This window comes from Diceros bicornis, chromosome 24, assembly GCF_020826845.1.
Source record: "Diceros bicornis minor isolate mBicDic1 chromosome 24, mDicBic1.mat.cur, whole genome shotgun sequence".
In the NCBI taxonomy this organism is placed as follows: Eukaryota; Metazoa; Chordata; class Mammalia; order Perissodactyla; family Rhinocerotidae; genus Diceros; species Diceros bicornis.
This window is the reverse complement of record NC_080763.1, coordinates 25,225,749-25,249,293: the sequence shown is the minus strand read 5'-3', so window position 1 is coordinate 25,249,293 and position 23,545 is coordinate 25,225,749. Positions and strand designations below refer to the sequence as shown.

Below are 23,545 nucleotides of genomic sequence, written 5' to 3'. Positions count from 1 at the left end.
CTTAATTGAATTAAACTCATTTCATGCTTATTTCAGCTATCTATGACTGTTCTGGTACTATCTTATTTAAAGCTGTTCCCATTTAAACCCATAAAACCATCTTTAAAAATAGCTGGCACTTATATTAAATGGCTAAAAAGAATTTTGCAAATTATAGATCTTAGTCCTACAATGCAAATTTATTTCCTTTATGTTTTGCAAATACTTTGTCAATTATAAAAGAGTAGAAAACAACAGCAGTGACCATCAAGCTGAGAAAGGATGACACTGACTATGCTTTGTCATTGAACAGAACCATTGTTTGCTAAATGCTAAAGTGCTTTTCATCAAAACCATTCACTATACATATAAACCACCATGGTCTTAGGTTAATCATTTACATTTTTCTTTTTTGCATAATTGTGAGCCAGACAAACTCAATGGTGTGGTGTTGAATGATCTGAGATAAAATTTTGTTAGTTCAATTTGGGAAAAAATTAGGTTCATCATCAAATATTAACACTTGGGATACATACTAATTTGAGGCACTGTTCCTTCTCTCAGGAGGAAAAAAAAAGAAAGGGATTCCTTTGACTATTCATTCAAGTGTAGGGAACTGGACAGGGTACATCATTGCCCTTCTGAATTATGGAGGTCCCATAGTGGTTTTTAGGATTAAAAAGTCAGACTGGGAAGAGAAAGTGCAGTTAAGTCTGTAAAACCAGAGGGGAACTTGCGCCACTGAAGCAACAGGAAGTATTTTGTAATACGGAAACTAATAAACAGAAACCTCATTAAATAGGACTGGGGGTGGGGCAAACGGGAGAGCTCTCATGCCCTACTTTGATAGCAGAGCCCAACAGGAAGAAGAAAGACTTCCTCTTCTTGACTGGCAAGAAGCTCAGCCAATGAGAGACTGTCACAACTCAGCCAATGAAAAACCACTACACTTCCAACTTTCAATTCCTCCAGTGTACTTCTTTTATAATCGTCCTCCCAAATTCCTCTTCCCCTCTATAAAAGGGTTAGCTCTTCCCCTTGCTGCTTGGTACTTGCACGTAGCTCCCCATGGTTGCAGACCCTGAATTGCAATTCTTTGCTGATCCCAAATAAATCCATTTTTGGGGGAGAAATAATTGGCTGTCTCTTTATTTAGGTCAACAGTAATTTCTTTCGAGCAGTCCAGTCATGGGTAGACTCTGGCCTGAATTTCATTTTATAAAGGTCTGGAAGGGACCACATAAAAAAGCCTATGGTCAATGGTACTTCTATAAGCCATGTTGTTTGTAAGGAAAAATACCAATTGAAAAACATATATTTAAAAATTTTTTTTCTAATGCCAAAAGAGAAAAAGAACTTCCCCCTCCTTTTTCTTAAAACATTTCCTTTAGAAAACTTGTAATTTAAATCCTTTTTCTCTGTTTTTGAGATTTATGTAACTTTTTTAAAAAACTGAATAAGCCTTCTGCCATTTTAACATCCCAGGACTGTGTTTTGGGGGCCTTGGAGCTATCTCTTTGAAATGGGAGCATGGAGGAGGAGGGCACCTTGTCTCCCTGACTCTGTGGGAGTTTAGCCCAAGTGCCCTGCTCCAAGTAGTCACTTCCTGTTTGTTATAAAGATATGGAGAAGTTCTATTTTTCCTTTGGATACAGACAGTTAACTCACAGGTAATGGATTGTATCTGCCTGGCTAAATAAAAGGGTGAGACTTCCTTGTCTTTGCAACTCTTCAGTGGCTTACCTGTGATGTGCATCACAGTCTGATTTAATACGGATTCAATAATAAAACTGTTTCTTTTTCTACATTTCTACATTGTGGAGAGGATTATCTGGGTTGGCAGGAGATTTTGCTTTTAATTCTATTTCCCCAACATGTTCCTATTACCAGATACATTATTAGAATTTATCAGGAATTCTTACAATTACCCAGAAACAGAAATATTGCTATGTTTGTTTCAACAAGGGGCTAAATTGATACACAAATAAAGGGAAGGTGCTGTGACTCGGTGGGAGAACTAGGAATGGAACCAGCAGTTCTCACTCTGATCCTTAATGAAGAAGAGAAGAAGAAAATCCAAAAAGACCACACTTCTTCCCCCAACTAATTTAGTTTGATCTTTCAAGCTAAGTGAAATGGCTTTTCCCTATGGTTCAGAGTAATATAATGCTTCATTCTCTTCAGGGGCAGTTATTTGTGGAGCATAATCCTGTAATCCTGCTGCTTGCACAAATTCAGAGAAGGTCAAGGCATCAGATTTTACCCCGGTATGACCTTTCTGCTCTAAAAATAAGCCGATAGTGTCCCTATAGGGAAGGCTGATGCTGCGTCTGAATAATGGCTCTTCAATGCCCAGTAGCTCCCGAGTATGCTGAGAAATTACCTGAAATACAAGGATAATTTTTTAATGGGACTAATCTGAAAATACAACTAAATCAAAGTTTTACTTAGTTTCCTCGGACTCTTGAATGCTAACCCCTTTAGTTATTTCTATGGGAAAATAAAATAATGAAATGACAGACTGAAAGGCTAACTAGCCTGGCCTTATTTGATTTATTATCTTTTTAAAAGTACCACTTACAGATGTTTCCAGGCCCCTGCATCAGATGGCCATAGATGAGTTCATTTCTTTCTTTTGGCTGAGCAATCTGACCAACCATATGAGCAGATAATATGTTCAGATTAGGAGCCATGACTGTCTCTGAGAAGGTTAACAAATAACTTGTCTATAAGGGGCTCAGTTAATTTGCAACTAGAAAAAGAATCATTACTCAAATAATTATTCAATTTGTTTGACTAAAAATAAATCCCAAACAGTAAAAAGCAGACATTGAAGTTCCAGCTCTTTTCTTAGTATCCATACTTGTATATTCTTTTAAAAATCTTTTGCCACAATTTTCAGTGTCTCTAAAACATAATTGGTATTCATTAAGCACCATATCACTTGATATCCTAGATTAAACTGTCACTGCATTTTCAATTCTAGCTTTAATCATAGGTCTGTTATAACATTGCTATTTGAATTCATATTCTGCATCTGGATGAGAATGTAGTCCATGAAATTGCTGCTAGAACACAGCCAGAGGAGTATGTAGAATCTTTTTTTAGTTTAAAACTACTGGCCATAGTCACAAGGCTGTAAAATTCATGCCACAGACAATTCTAAACCTGATGCAAAACTGCCCATTAGCAATGTATTTTAGATAGGCAAGACATCTTTCTTCTCAAATCTTACTTGAATTGGTTTTGTTTAGACTCTACAGATGGTTTGTGGGTAAAAGAGAGAGTCTACATGGTTGCCTTGCATTCCCAGTGGGAATACTAATTGAGGTCTGTAGCAACTGAGGTTTCTGAGTTGAGATTCAAATTACTACAGGTGGCTCTCAAGAATTCTCATTTGTAATCAGTGCTGCTCAGCGTTGAGCACCTCCTTTGGTCAGCACCTCCCCAACTCTCCTTTAGAATGCCCCTTATGGGAAGAGGTTATTTCACAGATTCACTGAGGTTTACAGATGGCGCCCCCAGGAGGGATCTTGTAGTCATAAACACATTCGCTATTAACCAAAAGAGCTACGTGCTCACTGTTGGCCAAAGAGGCCAGTACTGTTTAATATTCAAATGTAGAAATTAAAAGTGTTATAAAGCTATTGGTTACATGTGGAATCTGGAAATATAACCTAACCAGCTCTCCTCTAATTCGGTGATTCTTAAGGTATGTCTGAGGTTCATGCATGGACCATGAGGGTCGTCTGATGGGCTATAAATTAATCTAAAACTGTGAGTTCTTTCTTTAGTTCTGATGAATAACAAGTAATAGACTTTATTTTTGCCTAAGACTTAAGGCAACTTACTAGTAACTTACTTCAGTTAGTAAGGATTATTAAAAATAGATATTCATGAAGATTATTAGAGTTTTTTAAGTATTCTTAATTCCACATTCTAGGATGGTGGCCCATACTCAATGCTTGGCATCACTGCAGAGCATCTACTTCACATGGTTTCAAGTAGATAATTGTAACACCTGTAGTTTTCAAGAAGATTCTATTATTATTATATCATCATTGTATCTTGTGTTGATCATGGTTTTTGAAGGCTGCTATTCTTGCTTTTATTTGTAAACTACTGATGGTTTTGTTTTATCATTACTAATTTATTACATACTGTTTAGTTACGTTAGAGTATGTAACTATGCACATTTGCAAAATTGGAACCTACAATTTACTTTAATTAAACCTAAAGACATAATTGTATGGTTCAAATATGAATCATCTATACCACTATTATTAGAGCAGATGTATAGTCGCCTTAAAATCTGCTTGTTGACTCATATAACAACATGGATCAATCTTAAATGTATTTTGCTAAGCGAAAGAAGCCAGACTCAAAGGCTACATATTATTTTATTCCATTTATGTGACATTCTAGAAAAAGGCAAAACTATAGGGACGAAAAACAGATTAATGGTTGCCAGAGATTGGGGTAGAGGGATGAACTGACTACAAAGCGGACACAAGGGAAATTTTAGGGTGATAGAATTGTTCTGTATAGCTCTGAGCTGGTAGATACATGACCCTGTGCATTTGTCAAAACCCATAGAACTGTACACCACAAGAGTGACTTGACCTTATGCAAATTTTTAAAAACTCAGGATATTTTGGGAACCCATGATGGCTTACAGGCTGTGGACAAATGAATCTACTATGACAAAGTAAGACATAATCTCATTGAAGAGGTAGAGAAGAAAGGAGCTGACCTAAATAACTTCAACTTTGAAAAAGAGTGCTTTATCTAAGTAGTGTAAGGCTAAAGACAAAAAGAACTGTACACAAACACTGTACCCTATTTGGTCAATTTGTTTCTCACAGGGATACCTATTTATAAATAAGGAGAGCCAGGTCTCTCACTGTCAGAGAAAGGAGTTATAAAGAAGCAAAAGGGCATAGGAAGGATGGGAAGACTAGAATGAAGCCTGTGGTGCTGGACTAGAGTCAGAGATACCAATATGAACTCATGCTTACAGAAATAAGATAGATATTTGTGTATACGTGGGTTAGTAGAGTGCCTAGAAGCGGTGACACCCCAGCAGAAACAAGCACAACTAGTGCTCACATCTTGGTTTCTAAACACAATTCTCTGATAAAAGCAACCACGGCTCCTTGGAGACATGGCTCCTTCTAGGGCTGCAGCAAGGAAAGTACAAAATGAGTCTGAAGTAATGTGTAGTGCCAGAAAGTGCTAAAAAAAATAAGGGGAGCATGTCAAAGGACACAGGAGCCAACCTGAAAGAGCCCTCAAATGGGGAAGAAGGGAGAATTAAATACAGAAGAGTTCCTTAAGAAGAGTTCCAAATAAACATGCAAGGAATGAGGGAAATAGAAAATCATTATTAGGACAACTTAGTAGTACTGCTGCAGGCAAGATCCACTGATGAATGCTAAAATTAGTGGGCAAAACTTTAAGGAGAAACAGGATATCTGAATAGCCTCAAACTATCTCCTGCAAAATATTTATTATCGTGGTGGTTTTACTATATGTCCGTAAACTCTTTGATACTCCTCCCTCCAGGAGGTGGAGCTTAATTCCCCTCTCTTTGAGTGTGGGCTGGACTTAGCAACTCACTTCTAATGAATAGGATATGAAAAGGGAAGGAGTAACCTTATAGTGAAGAAACCTGGCAGACACCACCTTAACCAAGTGATCAAGGTTAACATCTCCAGTAAATAACTCATGTTGAAATCATGTACTCCCAGATATGATGAGAAGGCTCATCACCTCTGTGATAGTCTCCCCCAAAAAGCATAACCTCATGGGAAACATGAGACAAACTAAAATTGAGGGAAATCTACAAAATACCTGACCACTACTCTTCAGTGTCAAGGTCAAGAAACACATAGAAAGATGAAGCAACTGTCACATATGGGAGGAGACCAAGGAAACATGACAGCTAAATGCAAGATGGTATCCCCAATTGGATCTTGGAACAAAAAAAGGACATCAATGGAAAAACTGCAGAAATCTGAATCAAGTCTATAGTTTAATAGTACTGTACTGACGTTAATTTCTTAGTTTCGATAAATGTACCATGGTTACATAGCATGTTAACATTAGGGGAAGCTGGGTTAAGAGCATACAGGAACTCTCTGTACTATCTTTGCAACTCTTCTGTAAAACTAAAATTATTTGAAAATTAAAAGTTAAAAAAATATTTTTGTCTAGTGATAACTGCTGACATTGTTAGTGATAATTGCTATGAATTTGTGCTATTTAAATAGTTTGCCACAAGGCATGTGTAGTAAAATTGCTGAGATGTTATAAGGCTTATAAGGCTACATTTTGTAATATAAAATCACACATATGAAAAGAATAGACAATTCATTTATGTTCTTCTCCAAATATTTATCACTGAGTTCTTTTGCTCACTTGAAGAATAGTTCAAAATATTTTGAGAATTATTTTCTAAGAGAGAAAGCTGAAGCAAGTGTAATGCTGTCTTGTCTAGCTTGTCCCTAGAGTAAAGAAGATTGACTTTCTCTCCCCTTTTAACCAACCTAATGCATCACTACAAACGGGAAGACAGGACAGCGGTTTCAAGGGCTCCCTTGGCCGGGTGAAAAGAAGAATTCGTGTTTCTTTCCTCCTGCACTCCTCACCAGTCTCACCTATACATTTAGCTCTTCTCTGGTCATCTCAGTATGTTGTAGGAAGGGCAAAGGAAAGGTGAGTTATTTCTGCAGGTGAAGGATGAGTAATTGCAAAATTAAGGAAGTAAAAGGAAATTGAAGAGAATAGAAACTGGCCATAAATTAACTGCAAGGCTTGTAAATAGGGTGCACAGGTCAAATGAGCTTCAATTTCTTAGCAGCACGTCCAGAATTCTGTACTCTCAAGCAACCTGCTCTTTCTCTGCTCTTCCCACTCTCCCAAAGCCCATGAATGATGATATGGGAAAGTTAGCATGACAAAAATAACTACATTGCTTAAGTGTTGTTATGGGATAAACTATGGATGTACTAGGTGCTATAATTAGAATGGCGGGATTAAAAATCCTTAGTATATCAGCATATTATACAATATATCAGCAGTAAGGAAGGTAACTATGGCATACTTAAGTTCATGTATGATCTCTAAAAAGTTACCTGTGTCATAGTGTATAATTAGTTTTATTATGTGGACGTAAGTGTCAAGTAAAGCTTATCTAACGTACCTTTGAATGTCTTGACCTTTATATTACTCTAGTGACCTCAAGGAGAGGCCACATTTGTCTGGTGACCTTGATAATAAGTATTCTAAAGTTTGCTTATTCAAACTTCTCAGGATATAAGGATCAATCACTGGGTTCATCATTTACTCTTGAGAATTTCAGATTTTTAAGACCTCTTGTTTCTTGCAAGACCAGAAAAAGCATAATTAGAATTTTTATTATTGCATGTTGATATTGTACTTTTGGAATTAGAATGTCCAGGAAACAAAATGAATTGGCAGACTCTTAAAAATGCTTTCTCATGATAAGAAGCTGAAATTCTTGGTACTTAAATGTTTCAGGAATTTGGATTACAAGTTACTATTTTGCTAATTTTGTTCCCTATTTTTATTCAGAAAATTCAATACACTATAAACATAAGTAGAAATTAGAGCTCATAAACACATTGTATTACCTTTGAACATAAAAAGAGTAAGATATTTAGCTGGTGGTACTTGGTAGCTGTGAGAAGGCCTGGTTGGAAATAACAATTTGTGATAAGTGATCCTTTTCTACATTATATATATGGAGGTTCATGGTTAGAAAAGTGTTCATTTAGAGAGGCAATATACTATAGTGGTTTATATTAGATTTTATTTATTTATTTTTTCCAAAGCCCCAGTAGATAGTTGTCTGTCATAGCTGCAGATCCTTCTAGTTGCTGTATGTGGGACGCGGCCTCAGCATGGCTGGAGAAGCGGTGCGTCGGTGCGCGCCTGGGATCCGAACCCAGGCCACTGGCAGCAGAGTGCGCGCACTTAACCGCTAAGCCACGGGGCCGGCCCAGTATAGTCGTTTAAAGAAAACATGGATTGGGAAGTCACACAGAAGGGACTTGAATCCTGGCTCTTAAACTTATTATCTGAATGATCTTGTGTAAGTTGCTTCATCTTTCTGCGCCTGTCTTCTCTTCTGTCAAATGGGGATTAAGTGAAATAATGTATGTTTAGTGCCCAACACACAGTAAACACTCAGAGAAGATAGCTATTAGTAGAGTTCAAGAGATTAAATGTTCACTTAGGACTATGTGTTCAATAATTTAAAAGAATTTCTTTATATCTTGTTGCCAGGAAAAAGGTTTAGGTATTAACAATATAATTTTCTTATTTTCTAAATCCTATGACTTATGGAATTATACGGTTGTAAGGCCTGATCAAGAGTCAGCTAGGAAACAAATTCCAGAGCCTACCCTAGATTTAACAAATCAAAATCTCTGGAGCCTGGAGCCTACGAATTTTTTTTTTCCCTAAATTTCATCTGATTCTGAAGACTATCCAAGTTTGAGAACCACTGAGGCAGAGCATTTATGGGGAAGAGTATAATCAATGAAACCACTGGTATGTGGGGGTGGGGGGTATTAAAGGAAAGGTTATAAATGAGATTATGTATGTGAAGCTTTGTAAACTATAAAACACTATAAATGGAGAGTACTGTTATGTAAAAGAATCATAATCATGGACTGTTGGTGCTGGAAAGATCTTAGGAAATTGAGGTCCAGAGAGCTTAATGCAACTTGTTTCAAAGTTAGGTAGCAAAGCAGGCAAAACACGTATGGTGTTATAAAACTGCCAGATGGGTGTTAGAGACATAAAACATATGAAGGCTTGGGAAGAGAGGTTACTGTGGGCTGGAAGGTCAGGAAAGACTTCGTGGGGAGAAGAGAATTGAGCTGGGTCCTGAAGGATGATTAAGATTCACATTAGTCATACAGGGGAAGGGGGAACTGAGCAAAGACACAGAGGGAGGAATGCACAAGATAGGTTTGTGAGGGTGTAGACCTGTGTGGCGGGAGCAGAAGACTCACGTAAAGGAGTGGTAGGGGAAAGAACGGTGGTTGAAGAAAACTTGTGGAGGGTCTTGAATCCTAAACTAAGAAGTTGAGACTATCTTGTTAGCAGAGGAGATCCAAAGGTTTCTGAGTTGTATATAAATACTTGAAAGGTGAGAGTCTAAAAGCAGAACCTTTGAATCCAAAGGGCCTATGGGCAGAGGCTAAAAGCAGGAGGCTAGTGGAATGTTCTAGGTATGAGGTGATAAAGGTCTGAACAAATACAAATGGAAAAATCAGATGCTATAGGAGGAACTGACAGTTCTTGGGATCTTGGTGGGGATCAAAGGAGAGAGAGGAAGCAACCACTGTGAGCCTGGGGGACTGGGAGGATGATATCACCACTGACAGAAACAGGAGGCCAGCTTAGAAGAAAAGGAGGTTGGTTTGAGACAGATGGTAGCATTGTTACAGTGCTCTATAGGGAAACTTTATACACAACTCACCTTCATGTCCTCAAAATCTGTTATCCCCATCTGAGGGAGGTTTGAGCAGTTTACATGGATGAGTTTTCGGCCACTGATGAAGTTTGTGGTAAAACACTCCTGTCGGTACAATGAGAACATCACTCAAAAGACATACAGCAAAGAGAGAGAGAGGGAGGGAGGGAGGGAGAGGGAGGAAGGGGAGGAGGCAGAGAAAGGGAGGGATCGAGGGAGGAAGGAAGGAAGGAAGGAGAGGAGGGAGGAAGGGAGGAAGGGAGGAAGGAAGGAGGGAAGGGGTAGGGAAGGAAGGAGAAAGGAAGGAATTAAAAAAGAGAGAGAAGGAGGAGAGGGAGAGAGGAAATAAATAAATCATGCTTGTCTCTGGTTCTATACTGAGAAAAATTTTAAATTTAATTTTAAATTAAATTCAGGGGCCGGCCCAGTGGCACAAGTGGTTAAGTGCACTCACTCTGCTTCAGTGGCCCAGGGTTCGTGGGTTCCGATCCCAGGTGCGCACCGATGCACTGCTTGTCATGCCATGCTGTGGCAGCGTCCCATATAAAGAAGAGGAAGATGGGCACAGATGTTAGCTCAGGGCTGATCTTCCTCACACACACACACACACACACAAATAATAATAAAAAAATAAATTAAATTCAAATTTAATAATGCCTCATACAGTCCATCTAAGCTCTTGATTAAATTTCATATTGTTCCTTAAATTTTTTTTTTTTTTTTTTTTGTGAGGGAGATCAGCCCTGAGCTAACATCCATGCTAATCCTCCTCTTTTTGCTGAGGAAGACCGGCTCTGAGCTAACATCTATTGCCAATCCTCCTCCTTTTCTCCCCCCCAAAGCCCCAGTAGATAGTTGTATGTCATAGTTGCACACCCTTCTAGTTGCTGTATGTGGGACGCGGCCTCAGCATGGCCGGACAAGCGGTGCATCGGTGGGCGCCGGGGATCCGAACCTGGGCCGCCAGTAGCGGAGGGCTCGCACTTAACCGCTAAGCCACCGGGCCGGCCCTCCTTGAATATTTTTTTGGCGTGATACAACCAGCGCTTCTTTCATGACTCAATTAGATTTTCAAGTATGGGGGTACAAAAGATTTCAGATCTTGTGTGGTTTTGTGGTAGCCTAAGAACATAGTTGGCATCAGTGAAATAAAAGGATTCACTCTATCTTTTAATAAAACTATTTTTGGTTAATTGGCTATTTAAATGAGTACTGTCAGGTGCTCATGATACATATGACATATTTGGGGCAGACACTTAAGATTAATAGTACAAGTTCAAGTTAAGGGAGCTGACACTAAAACAACAAAGTACCAAAAAGTCTACCTTGGACAAAATCTATTTAAAAACTACACTTTTCTATGAAAAGAGGCCTATATAAATTTCTTAGTCTTGATTCAAGGATTGCAGAGAAGTATAATTACTGGAATAAATAGGAAAAACAAAGAAATGTGACCCTCCCTTCCTCCACCTAAATACAAATATACATCAGTGGAAAGGCCAAAATTAAAATCCAAGATACCTCCACTATAGTCCAGGACTTTCCTATACTCCTTCTAGTGAAGAAGAGACAAGAGCTCAGAGAAGTGTAGAGGAATAAGAGGTAGAAGGATGAGAGTATGTGATTTCAAAAAACCTTATTTTTGTATACCTTGTATTGAGGGAAGCCTAGCTGGCTAATCCACTCTGCAACTTCCTCTGGGCTCCAGTTAAGATACTCAAATTGTAGCTCAATACTTCCTTTTGGCTGGGTTTCTTTGTCTTTAGGTTCCAGTTTCTTCAACTCTGGGGACAAATCTACAACTTTCTTTTCACTAAAGGACTCTCTTAACTCCCTCTGGGATTCTGAGGGATCTGAGTATAAGTCATTATTGGTATCAGTAAGTTCAAACAGTTTCTGGGGCTCTTGAGAAAACTCATAATCTGTACTCACTGAGTCTACTTCACTCACTGTAAGAGACCCTAACACAGAATCTCTTGTAACATTTTCAGTTTCTTTTACTGACAACTTTCTTGTTTGATAGTTGGAGTGCTCCTGATCACCCTTGTCTACAGAATGCTTAAATTTGATTGGTTCTGGCCCATCTTCTTTGCCAAATTCTACATATGTTTCTCTTCTAAGTAGTAGTTTGGCTTTATCTGGTAACTCTAGATCTTTCTCCTTAGTTGGTTCTGTTTGTGTCTTCTCTTGAACCTCTGATTTGGTCTTCTGTGGTAGCACTTGACCCATTTCCTCAGTTGATTTTGTTTTTTTTTTCCTTTGGAAACTCTGGTTTAGTCTGTTCTGGTGGCTCTAGACCTTTCTCTTCAGTTGACTCTCTTAGTGTCTCCTCTGATTTGGTCTTCTGTGGTGGTGCTAGTCTTGTCTCCTCAGTTGATTTTCTCTGCTTATCTTTCTGATCTGTTGGTTTAGTGTCCTCTGGTGGCTCTAGAACTTTCTCCATAGTTGAATTTCTTTGTGTCTCCTCTTGAATGTCTGCTTTGGTCTTTCCTGATGGCTCTAGACCCATTTCCTCAATTGGTTTTCTTGTTTTTTCCTCAGAAAATTCTGATTTGATCTCTTCTAATGGCTCTGGAACTTTCTCCTCAGTTGACTTTCTTCGTGTTTCCTCAGTAGACTTACTTGGTTTCTGGTCTGAAAACTCTGGTTTAGTCTGCTCAGATGGCTCTACCCCTTTCTCCTCAGTTGATTTTCTTTGTGTCTCTTCTGGAGGTGCTAGACCTGCCTCCTCCGTAGACTTTCTTGGTTTTTCCTTTGGAAAATCTGGTTTAGTCTGCTCAGATGGCTCAATCTTTTTCTCTTCAGGTGACTCTCTTTGTGTCTCCTCTGGAATCTCTAGTGTGGTCATCTTTGGTGGCTGTAGATCTGCCTCTTCAATTGATTTTCTTGGTTTCTCACTTAGAAATTCAGGTTTGCTCTGCTCTAGAGAGTCTAGATTTACTTCTTTATATTGCTCTCTAAATGATTCCTCCAGAACTTCTGGTTTGGTCTCTTCTACTAACTCTAACCTTGTCTCACTGATTGTGGCCCCTGAAACCTCAGACTCCGTTTCCTTTTCTAGATGTGTTTCTTTAGCTGACTCCATGAGTATATCCTCTGTAACATCTGGTTTAGCATCCTCTAGTGGTTCCAGGTCTGGTTCCTCAGGCTTTTCATCCATAGAGACCTCCAAATCGTTGAAAAGCTCTCCTCTCATCTCTCCGGATGTCTCTGACTTTACCTCTTGGGGAATCCCTGGCTCGGTCTTGCTAGAAAGGTCTATCTCGGACTCCTCGGGAATCTCTTCCTCCGACGTCCTGGCTGGTTTTAGGTGTGGGTGTACATTCTCAGCATTCTCTGGCGCCTCCTCTTGGGAGTCCTCTTCCTCCATCTCCGGCTGTGGCTCTTGGTCAATTTCTTCAGGTAGCTCCGGGCCTGCCTCTGCCGTGGTGTCTGGTTCGGCATCTTCAGCCATTTTGAGAGGTCCAGGCAGTTCTGGTCTCTCAGACGCCAGATCTCCTTCATCGTGGTCGGAATCATAATCTTCTGGGACTTCAGCCATGACGCAGATTAGCTGACGCGCCCAGGCCTCCTAGCAACCCCAACTTCCGATAGCGTCTCTATGGAGACCACGATTTCCGGCCGGGTCTTTCCGCATCGTCCCCCGGTTTTGTTTGCTCTTTCAAGCCCTGACTTGAAAAGCCGGCAAGCAGAAGCACGCAATAACCCTCCCGGCGCCCGGTCTCCAGCCTCCGCGGGCCGGAGCCCCTGCGACCGCTCGGGGGCCGTCGCGCCGCCCCTTCCGGCCCGCGGCTCCGCTCGGCTCTTCCCGGCGCGCCGCGGCCGCGCTCGCTCGCCCTTCGGCTGTTTCCGGAGCCGCTCGCGGCTGGCGGCGGAGGCGCTCCCGGCGCGGCTGCAGATGTCGGAGCGGCAGGCGGCTGAGGGGCCGGGCTTCTGGAGCCCCGCAGCCCGCCGAGGGCCGGCGTGCGGCGTCGGGGACGGCCCGGGAGCGGAGGGGAGCCAGGCGGCCGCCTCAGGTACGCAGTGCCGGGGCGCCGGCGGGTGGGTGCCGCCCGGCCTCGGGGCCCCGCACCCCGGCGCGAGGCTCCGCCGCGCTCTGCCCGGCGCCCCCCGGCGGAGCGGCCCCGCCTGGGCAGCCCCTTAGCGCGCGGAGCCCCTGCCTGCGCTGCTGTCCGGGCCCCGCTCCCCGGGGCCGCGACCCCCGCCCCTCTCCGGGCCCTGGGCTTCGCTCCAGGTCGTTATCTACTCCGGTTTCGAAATGCCCTGGTTCCGGCCCCGCTTCCTTTCTCAGATCGGCCCAGGTGGTAGTGACAGGGCCGCTCTGCCCCTGGTGCCTCCTGAGCTTCAGCACGCCCGCACATCACCCCTGGGCTGCCGGCCCCCACCCCTCTGGCCTCGTGGCCCCCCGCTTCTGGCTCCTCACCCCGATCCCCACCTCTGTCCCAGCCTTGCCACGCGCCTCTCTGCCCCCAGCCGGGGAGGCAGCCTCGCCTTCCTCTGTCCAGACCCCGCCTTGGCTCGAGCCTCCATCCTCTTCACCCCTCAGAGGGGGAGAGATGAAGCAGACTTGGACTAGGTAGCCTGGGGTGTTTTGAGTGAACCTGGTGGCCAGAGCAAAGGCAGGAAGTAGGAGCCGAAATAGGAACTTTGGCGACCTCTCTCATTCTGCAGGACCCTCCTCCTCTTGTTCGGGAGACTGTCTCCATTTCGACCCGCTCACATTCGGCCGTGTGCATTACTTCAGTGTCAGGGTCCACAGGCTCCAGGGTCCATCTCGCACCCTTTTACCTTTCAGCCCTCCTTCTGGATCACCACACACGATGTAACTAAAAGGATGCGCTTTGGAAGTACAAAAGGGTAGCGAGAGAGAACTGGTCTCACTAAATAGCAAGCATAAATTAATTTTCCAGGTCTGAAATTAAAAGACACCGTGAAGTATAGCGGTAGAGGTGGTGGCACGGTGCCTGGGCGGGAGTCTGAATCTTCAGTTTACTAATTAAGCGACCTTGGGCAAGTCACTTAACTAATCTATATCTGAGTTTTCTCATCTGTGAAATGTGAGTACTAATAGTCCCTGCCTAATCAGATTGCTGGGAAGATTACAGGAGCCACTGTGTGTGAGGCGCTTGGAGCCTGGCCCATGGTGCACACTATGCTGGTGTTATCCGCTGTTAGGAGAATAAGGTCTCTTTTTGCTGACCTACACTCCGTGTGCTGTTAGAGGAGGTGTCCCTGGATGTGTATCTTCTTGCATGGTGACTGTCTGCATCTTCTACTTCTGTCCCAAATATCTCCTGTCTCCTAATGCTGCTTCAGTCAAACACACACACACACACACCCACCCACCCACCCACCCACCCACCCCTACCTTTGAATCACCCAGCTTTTTCTTGTGACTTTATATTCTCTTACTTTAAAACATTTAACAATTTTTGTGTTTTTTTCTTGTTATGAACTCATACTTTATAGTAAATTAAAGATCGGTAGTATGTTTAACATAGCAATAGAAATTGTAAGCATAATTTCTGAAAGATTAAGCAAATGAAAACTCAGAAAGTCTCATAAACATCTGTCCCTTGCATATGTCAATATTTATAAATAAAAGCTTTTTTTAAACTTCCCCTTTAGGTCCTTGTGTGCTTATGGCACATACCCAAGCATTTTAAATAGAAAGGTCTTAAGAATAGACCAAGAATATATTGGAGGATAGTGGATTTGTCTCTGAGTGTGTCTGTTTCCCCCCCTTCAGATGGGTTCCTGCATTTTACTTTTTCCTCTCAGGATATTGATAGAGATACTTATGGTTATTTTCTTCCTCTTGCCCTCAGAAAGCAGGGTGAGTGTTGATTTCTTTTTATGTCAAATAGGGGTTTGTTATTGTAGCCCAGAGCAAGCTCTTAGCCTTCAGGTACAATTTGTTGCTAATAAAATAGTGGTCATGATAGCTTATATTAATTGAAGGTTTACTCTGTGCCAGAATGTGGAAAAAGATTTACTTATATTATCTGACTTAATCCTGTCAGCAATCATTTTCTCTCCATTTTACAGAAGGACAGACTACGGCCAAGAGAGGTTAACTTACTTGCTCAGGTTAGCTGTGGAGTTTTTACTGTCTATATGAAATTGTAACTTTGTTATGATGAAGGTTACAATCATTTATTTTTATTGGCCATTAATCAAATATTGGTACTCCATGGGGCCTGCCCCGTGGCTTAGGGGTTAAGTGCATGCACTCCGCTCCTGGCGGCCCGGGTTCGGATCCCGGGCGCGCACTGACGCACCACTTCTCTGGCCATGCTGAGGCCGCGTCCCACATACAGCCACTAGAAGGATGTGCATCTATGACATAAAACTATCTACGGGGGCTTTGGGGAAAAAAAAAGGAGGAGGATTGGCAATAGATGTTAGCTCAGAGCCCGTCTTCCTCAGCAAAGAGGAAGATTAGCATGGATGTTAGCTCAGGGCTGATCTTCCTTACACACACACAAAAAAAATTGGTACTCCAGGGCAGGTGATGGTCTTTGCCCTCAGGGTGTTTTTAGTTTGCTAAGATGAGAATACCACAGGAACAAAAGTCAACAATTCAAAACATTATATAATTGGGCATCTTTTATGACAGTTCTTGTTTGTTGTTGTTTTGTGTTTTTTTTTTGAGGAAGATTGGCCCTGAGCTAACATCTATTGCCAATCTTCCTCCTTTTTTCCTTTATTTTCCCCAAAGCCCCAGTAGATAGTTGTATGTCATAGTTGTACATCCTTCTAGTTGCTCTGTGTGGGAGGCCGCCTCAGCATGGCTTGATGAGCGGTGCTTAGGTCCACACCCGGAATCTGAACCTGTGAACCCCAGGCTGCTGAAGTGGAACACACGAACTTAACCAGTACGCCACTGGGCCAGCCCCCTATGACAGTTCTTTATTTAATTACCCCCCAAGAAACCTCCTTGAGGGTAGGAACAGAATCTATCTTGTCTATCTCCAAGAGGCCTTGATGTTGTAGAGATTCTGTAAATATTTACTGAGGCAAAGTCTCAATACAGAGACTTGGAGGAACATCAAATGAATATGAGGAATTAGGGTTGAGATAATCAAGAATGTTCCTTAGGTTAAAGCAGTGATTGTCAACAGGGAGCGATTTTGCCTCCCTCAGGGGACGTTTTGGTTGGCACAGCTGGGGAGGTGCTATTCCTGACATCTAGTGGGTAGAGGCCAAGGATGCTGCTAAACACCCTGTGATGTGCAGGACGGCCCCACAGCGAGGCATTATCAAATTATCTGGTCCCAAATGGCAGTAGTGCTGCTGCTGAGAAACCTTGTTAGAGTTAAGCTGGGTTTGCAAAGTGCTGTGGAAGTCATGCATTTGGCTTGGCTCAGAGTTATCTAGGCCTGGGAGTAAACTCAAAAAAACTGCTTCAAATTAGGAGTTTGAGTGGATTCTTCTGCCACCTTCTCTGGAAAATGATCCAATGAGTAAGCATTAGAGGCCTAAGAAAGAAATTGAAAGAAGTTTCTGTCATCCTCTTTTGGAGAGAAAACAGCAGTAAGAAATGGGCTTGGACATTCAGTTGTTATTGAATTAAGGGTTTTGATTTTTCAATGTATCTTATTCTTTCAAAGCAGGAATTTGTAATTATCCACAATAAACATAACTTGTTTTTTAAAAATATTCTCTGCAGAGAATACCTTTTGAGGGTCTTCATGTTTGTTACCTGAGGTTTTGGTGATAAAATAAGGAAAGGGTTTATGTTCTTCTTTATGAACTGTAATTGTTTTTAATAGTCCTTTTTTGGTGTGTGTGTGTGGCTGAGGAAGCTTCACCCTGAGCTAACATCTGTTGCCAGTCTTCCTCTTTTTTTTGCTTGAGGAAGATAAGCCCTGAGCTAACATCTGTGCCCATCTTCCTCTATTTGGTATGCAGGTCGCCGCCACAGCATGGCCATGACAAGTGGTGTAGGTCCACACCCAGGCCACCGAAGCGGAGCGTGTGGAACTTAACCACTACGTCACGGTGCTGGCCCTTTAATAGTCTTTTATTTGGGGCACCTGGGTCCTTCAATCTTCAAGAGGAGAGAGAGAACACTCTGTATGCCTCAGAAACTCTCTGAGGCATACATGTTGCATCACTTAAGAGGAGGCCTTTTTTTTTTTTAAGTTTAGGGAGCTTTGGGGGAAAATAAAGGGCAAAGTCTGTTATGACCCTGAAGTGAGCAGAACTTGTTTTGGTGTGTATGACCCTGAGAGCTATCAGTGCATTTAGATGTTAAGGACTGGAAACAGGTCGAGTGAACTTGCTCATGATTCTTACGTGGGACTTAGAGCAGTGCAGTAAGTCTTTCGGCAGTGGTGCAAATGTTGCATAGCTGTGGCTATTTCAATTTAAATTAAAACTTAAAAATTGGTGGCTACCATGTTGGATGGAGCAAAAGAGTGGAAGTCTGTGCCAAAGAGCCCATATGTTTTGTGGTTTTCTATTGCAGTTTCATGTCAAAATGGTATAAATTTGTCTGCTTGTGGTTTTTTTTTTTCTTACAGTGATTGTATTTTTATGGTATTGAGATAGCCAGTTAGTCCTGTCATAATTCAGTCCATAACAGAACAACCCAAGGTTTGTAATTTGAATGTCCGCTTAGGAGCACGTCTCACTCATAAGGGCTGAGGAGAAATTGGATCCCATGGTCTCTGGATAAGGGTGGAATATAAACTCAGCCAGTTTCTTTTTAAGCCTCTTGAGCCTATAACCACATAACCTGCTTTTGGTTCCTCGGCACTTGAATCTAAAAGGCCAAGCTAATTATCTCTTTGCAGCCTATTTAGTGAAGGGGAAGTCCTATGAGACCTGTTCTAAAGAACTCTGACCTGATATTCAAATGCTTAGAAGAAAGCTGCTTTTCCGTTCTCTTTGTAGAGAAAGTACAAAATTCGCTGTAAATTTAAACTGTAGTGTGATCAGAATGTCTGAAACCATATTCTGGTAACCTAGAAAGAAAACTCATATTTTAAAAACTGTTAAATCATTTTAAGAAAGTTTATTTTTTTCCCTCTCACCTTTGCTTTAGAGGCCATCAATTATAATTTGAGTTATTCTTGAGCTTCCATTTTCCCTTCTCCATTCATTGTTTCCAAGACTTTGGCCGTTCAGGTACCACAGTCATGATTTTTGCCATAATACATTCCAGTATTATTTGGTTATTATATTTTCTTTAAATTGACATTTAAAACTTTGTTTCATTCTAAATAATATCTGTGGTATTACTAGTTTGATATATCAATTTTTCCTTATACATATTTAAATACATACTCATTAAAATAAAAAAAAAGCATTTTTCCATATACCATCTAAATTTGCAAAACTTGTCCTGGTTTCTCTGGTCTCTTCTAGGAATACTTGTAGAATTGGTCTATATTTGGCTGACATATTAAAAGCTATACTATAGAAAAATTGGCTTTTTCTTCTTTATAGTGGTCTAAATTTCACTAAATAAATTTAGGAAACCTAAGAAGCTGTGTTTGTATTTGTTTTCTCTCTCTTTAAAACAGGGCTGTGTCTTCCACACTTTATACTTCTGGCAATAAACTTACATATTTCTTTCTCCTTTTCTTACTTCCTGCCTCTCTGAATCCAATTACAAGTTGTTTTACCAGTAGTTCTTACATAATTTAGTGTATACCTTTAAAAATCAAAAGCAGTTATCTCTTTTCACTTTTTTTCTGCATATATTAAATTGTTAAGATGCTATGAGAAGTGGCACTTAACATATGAAAAATGCTCAACCTAATTCGTAATAAGGGAAATGGAAATCATAACTACTCTGGGTAGTTCGATATCTCGCTATGTTGGTAAGAGGGTGCAGAAACAAACACTTTCACGCATTGCTGATGGGAGTGTAACTTGGTACAGATGCTATGGAGGGCATTTGTAAATATCCATCAAAATTACAATATATGCCCTCATTGATCCATTCCTTCCAGGAATTTATCCTATAGATTTATTCATGTGCCTGTTTAATGACACAAGCACAAGGTTATTATAGCATTGTTTGTAATGGTAAAGGATTAGAAAGGACATAAATATCCATTAATACGGAACTGGTTAAATAAATTATGGACTATCCGGCCAATGAAATATTAATCAGCCATACAAAAGAATGAGAGAGCTTTTCCTATATAGTTATAGAAAAGTCTCTGAGATATGAGTGGAAAAAACAAAGTGCACAGTAGTATGTCTAGTATACTCATTATTTGTGTAAAAATATGTGTATATACACACACACACACTTTTTTTATATATATAAAATATTTCTGGAAGACTACACAAAACCTAATAACATTTGTTGCTTTTGGAGGTGGGGACTGAGATGGGGAAAAGTTTTCACTGTACGGTCATGCGTTAACAACGGGGATACAATCTGAGAAATGCATCATTGTGCGACCATCATAGAGTGTACTTACACAAACCTAGATGACATAGCCTATTACACACCTAGGCTATATGGTACTAATCATATAGGACTGTCATCATATATGTGGTCCATCATTGACCAAAAACATCATTGTGCCGCGCATGACTGTATACTTTTACGCTTTTTGAATTTTGAATAATGTGGATATATTACGTATTCAGAAAAAATACAAATGTGTCATGAGATTCTTCACTGTGTTTATATTGTTAGAGCCATTCTATACATCTCTATTGCCTTTCTGCTCCTCAGGAACTGACCTTTTCTATCTTTTTTTCTCTCAGATGAATTTTTTATGAAATACAGGTTGTAAATCTCCTTAGAGATTTGTGCTAAGTTCTTTTCTGTCTAAAAATTCAACCTTATTGAAGTCTTCATTATGATTTCAGCAATAGGATAAGTAAAAGGGAGATAGAACCACTACTTAGATAGGCTCATACTGTTAGCCAATGACAGAAAGAAGGCAGACTTTTTAAACTTCTGTTTTGTTTCCATTTTATTCACTAAAGTATCTTCAAACTGAAAAAAGTAGAGAGGCAATATAGGTTTCTGTTTTGAGTAATGGCAGACTAGGTAATTGGGATCAGTTCTCCCACTAGGGACAATTAGAAAATAATTGTCGGAATATAAACATCTGCTTGAAGATCCTGGAGAGCTAGCAAAGATAGTGAAGAATTACCAGGCTATGGAAGGATGTACCATGTTCTTAGATTGGAAGACTCGATATTGTAGAGATGTCAGTTCTCCTCAACTTGATTTGTAGATAAAATGCAGCTCCAATAAAAATCCCAGCAGGGTTTTGGTGGTTTATTTGGGTGGAATTTGGCAAGCTGGTTCTAAAATATATATAGAAGTGAAAGGCCACAAATAGCAGGGATATTCAAGTGAGAACAGCAGGATGGAAAGATTATTTTAAAGCTTTTACAGAATAATCCAATAGGCCGTAGGAATAGAATAAAAGCCTAGAAACAAAATCTTTGATTTGCAACCAAGATTGTACTGTAGAGTAGTGAAGAAAGAATGGTAAATGTTAACTGGGACAGTTGAATATCCCAAGAGAAAAGAAAGAAGGAAAAGGAAAGAAACTTGATCCTTACCTCGTATACCATACACACAAAAAATCAACCCTAGTTGGATTGTAGATCAAAATGTGAAAGGCAATACAATAAGCTCCTAAAAATAATATAGGAGAATATTTTCTTGATCTCAATGTAGAGAAGGATATCTTAAACGGGACACACGAAGACTAATAAAAGATTGATAAATTTTGACTACATTAAAATTCATAATTTTGGTTCATCAAGGACACCATTAAAAGAGGGAGGAGGTAAATCACAGAGTGGAAGCAGGTATTTATAATGCATGTAATTGACAAAAGGTTTGTATCCAGAACTCCTATAAATAGTAAAAAGACAATCTAGCTTTTGGCTTTTGGCTCAGAGGAGGCCAAGGTGCAACTTTCTTCCATCATCCCTAATCCGAGTTCATCCAACACCAGCCACTTCCACCATGCTGCCTAAGTTCAACCCCAACGAGATCAAAGTTGTATACCTGAGGTGCACTGTTGGGGAAGTCAGTGCCACATCTGCCCTGGTCTCCAAGATCAGCCCCCTGAGTCTGTCTCCAAATAAGATTGGTGATGACATCGCCAAGGCAACCCTGATTGGAAGGCTCTGAGGATTACAGTAAAATTGACCTTTCAAAACAGGCCCAGATTGAGGTGGTACCTTCTGCCTCTGCCCTTATTATCAAAGCCCTAAAGGAACCACCAAGAGACAGAAAGAAGCAGAAGAACATTAATCACAGTGCAAATATCGGTTTTGACAAGACTGAACATTGCTGGACAGATGTGGCACCAATCTTTAGCTGGAGAACTCTCTGGAACGAGATTCTGGGGACTGCCCAGTCTGTGGGCTGCAGTGTTGGCTGCCACCCTCATGACATCATAGATGGCATTAATAGTGGTGCGGTGGAATGCCCAGCTAGTTAAGAGCTACAAAGAAAAATATTTCAGTAAAGGATCATTTGACCAAATAAATAAATAAATAAATAAAAAAGACAACCCAGTAGTAATATAGACAAGAGACTTGAACAGACACTTTACAAAAGGGGATTTCTAAATGGCCAAGAAACATGATAAGTCATCAGTAATATGCAAACTAAATGAGCATATACCCATCAGAGTGGCCCAAGTAAAAAATATTAATGTGACCAAGTATCAGAGAGGGTACAGAGTAATGGGAATGCTCCTCGATGCTACCAGGAGCACATATTTGGTACAATCGCTTTGGAAAATAGTTTTGCATTATTACCAAAGTTTATCATTCAAATTTCTATGACTCAACCATTCCATTCCTAGGTTTATATTCAGCATAAATGCATGCACATGTGTACCAAGAGACATGTACAAGAATATTCATAGCAGCATTATTCATAATATCCCAAAACAAGAAATAACCCAAATTTCATTAACAGTATATTGATAAATTATGGCATATTCGTGGAATATCATACAGTGATGAAAATGAACAAATGCACCCTCAACAACACGGATGAATCTTCCAAACATGATGTTGAGTGAAAGAAGCTAGACTTAAAACATTCTGTATCATTTCCCTTTGTATAGAGTTCAGAAAACAGGCAGAATGAAGTAACACTGTTTAGGAATGCATATTTAGGTGGCCCAACTATAAAGAAAAGCAAGGAAATAATTCCCATAAGTTAGGATAATGGTTATGGAGGAAGGAAGGGGATAATGATTGGGAGGATCATGAGTGGGGCTTCTGGAGTGCTAGGATGTTCTGTTTCTTGGTCTAGGTAGTTATATAGGTGTTTGCTTTGTGATAATTCATTGAGCTGCACACTTTTGTGTGCTTTTCTGTATGTGTGTTATATTTCACAATAGAAAAGATTTAAAGAGGAGTCAGTGTGTAATATAGTTATTAAGAGTGGTAGCTTTGGACTACCTGAGTCCATATCACTTCTATTCCTATTTGCTGGTCGTCTTGGGCAAGTTACTTGATTTTGCTGAGCCTCTATTTCTTAAACTATAAAAAGGAAGTAATAGTAGTATCAACTTCACTGGTTATGCAGTTCAGTGAGATTCAGTGAAGATTCAGTAGGATGATGCCTACAGAGTGCTTAGAAGGCAGTTGGCATATAGTAAGTGATCACCAAGTCTTGGCTATAATAATAAAGATGATCAGAATGAAGAAAGCGGGGCTGGCCCAGTGCCGTAGCGGTTAGGTACGCGCGCTCCACTGCTGGCGGCCTGGGTTCGGATCCCGGGTGTGCACCAACGCACCACTTGTCAGGCCATGCTGTGGCGGCATCCCATGTAAAGTGGAGGAAGATGGGCCCGGATGTTAGCTCAGGGCTGGTCTTCCTCAGCAAAAAGAGGAGGATTGGGGCCCCCCCGGTGGGGCAGCAGTTAAGTGCACGCACTCCCCTGCGGCGGCCTGGGGTTCGCTGGTTCGCCCCGGGTGCGCACAGACACACTGCTTGTCAAGCCATGCTGTGGCGGCGTCCCATATAAAGTAGAGGAAGATGGGCACAGATGTTAGCTCAGGGCCAAGCTTCCTCAAAAAAAGAGGAGGATTGGCATC

The 23,545-nt window shown here is 40.9% G+C and overlaps 2 protein-coding genes and 1 pseudogene across 2 annotated transcripts in view; 2 read left to right on the top strand and 1 right to left on the bottom strand.

The window, feature by feature from the left end:
* Positions 1-819: 819 nt before the first annotated feature.
* On the bottom strand, positions 820-13,182 carry SAMD15 (sterile alpha motif domain containing 15). Its single transcript, XM_058567439.1, is given in 4 exon segments — positions 820-2,362; positions 9,494-9,592; positions 11,138-11,746; positions 11,748-13,182. Coding segments are annotated over 4 exon segments (2,226 nt in total). The 5' UTR covers positions 13,029-13,182; the 3' UTR covers positions 820-2,125.
* A 188-nt stretch (positions 13,183-13,370) lies between these two features.
* TMED8 (transmembrane p24 trafficking protein family member 8) overlaps positions 13,371-23,545 on the top strand; it is a 37,274-nt gene continuing 27,099 nt past the window's right edge. Inside the window, exon 1 of the mRNA XM_058567456.1 lies at positions 13,371-13,503. Within this exon, the coding sequence (XP_058423439.1) occupies positions 13,386-13,503 (118 nt within the window). The 5' untranslated portion in view covers positions 13,371-13,385. The remainder of the gene's footprint in view (positions 13,504-23,545) is intronic.
* Positions 19,202-21,930, top strand: LOC131420983 (large ribosomal subunit protein uL11-like; annotated as a pseudogene).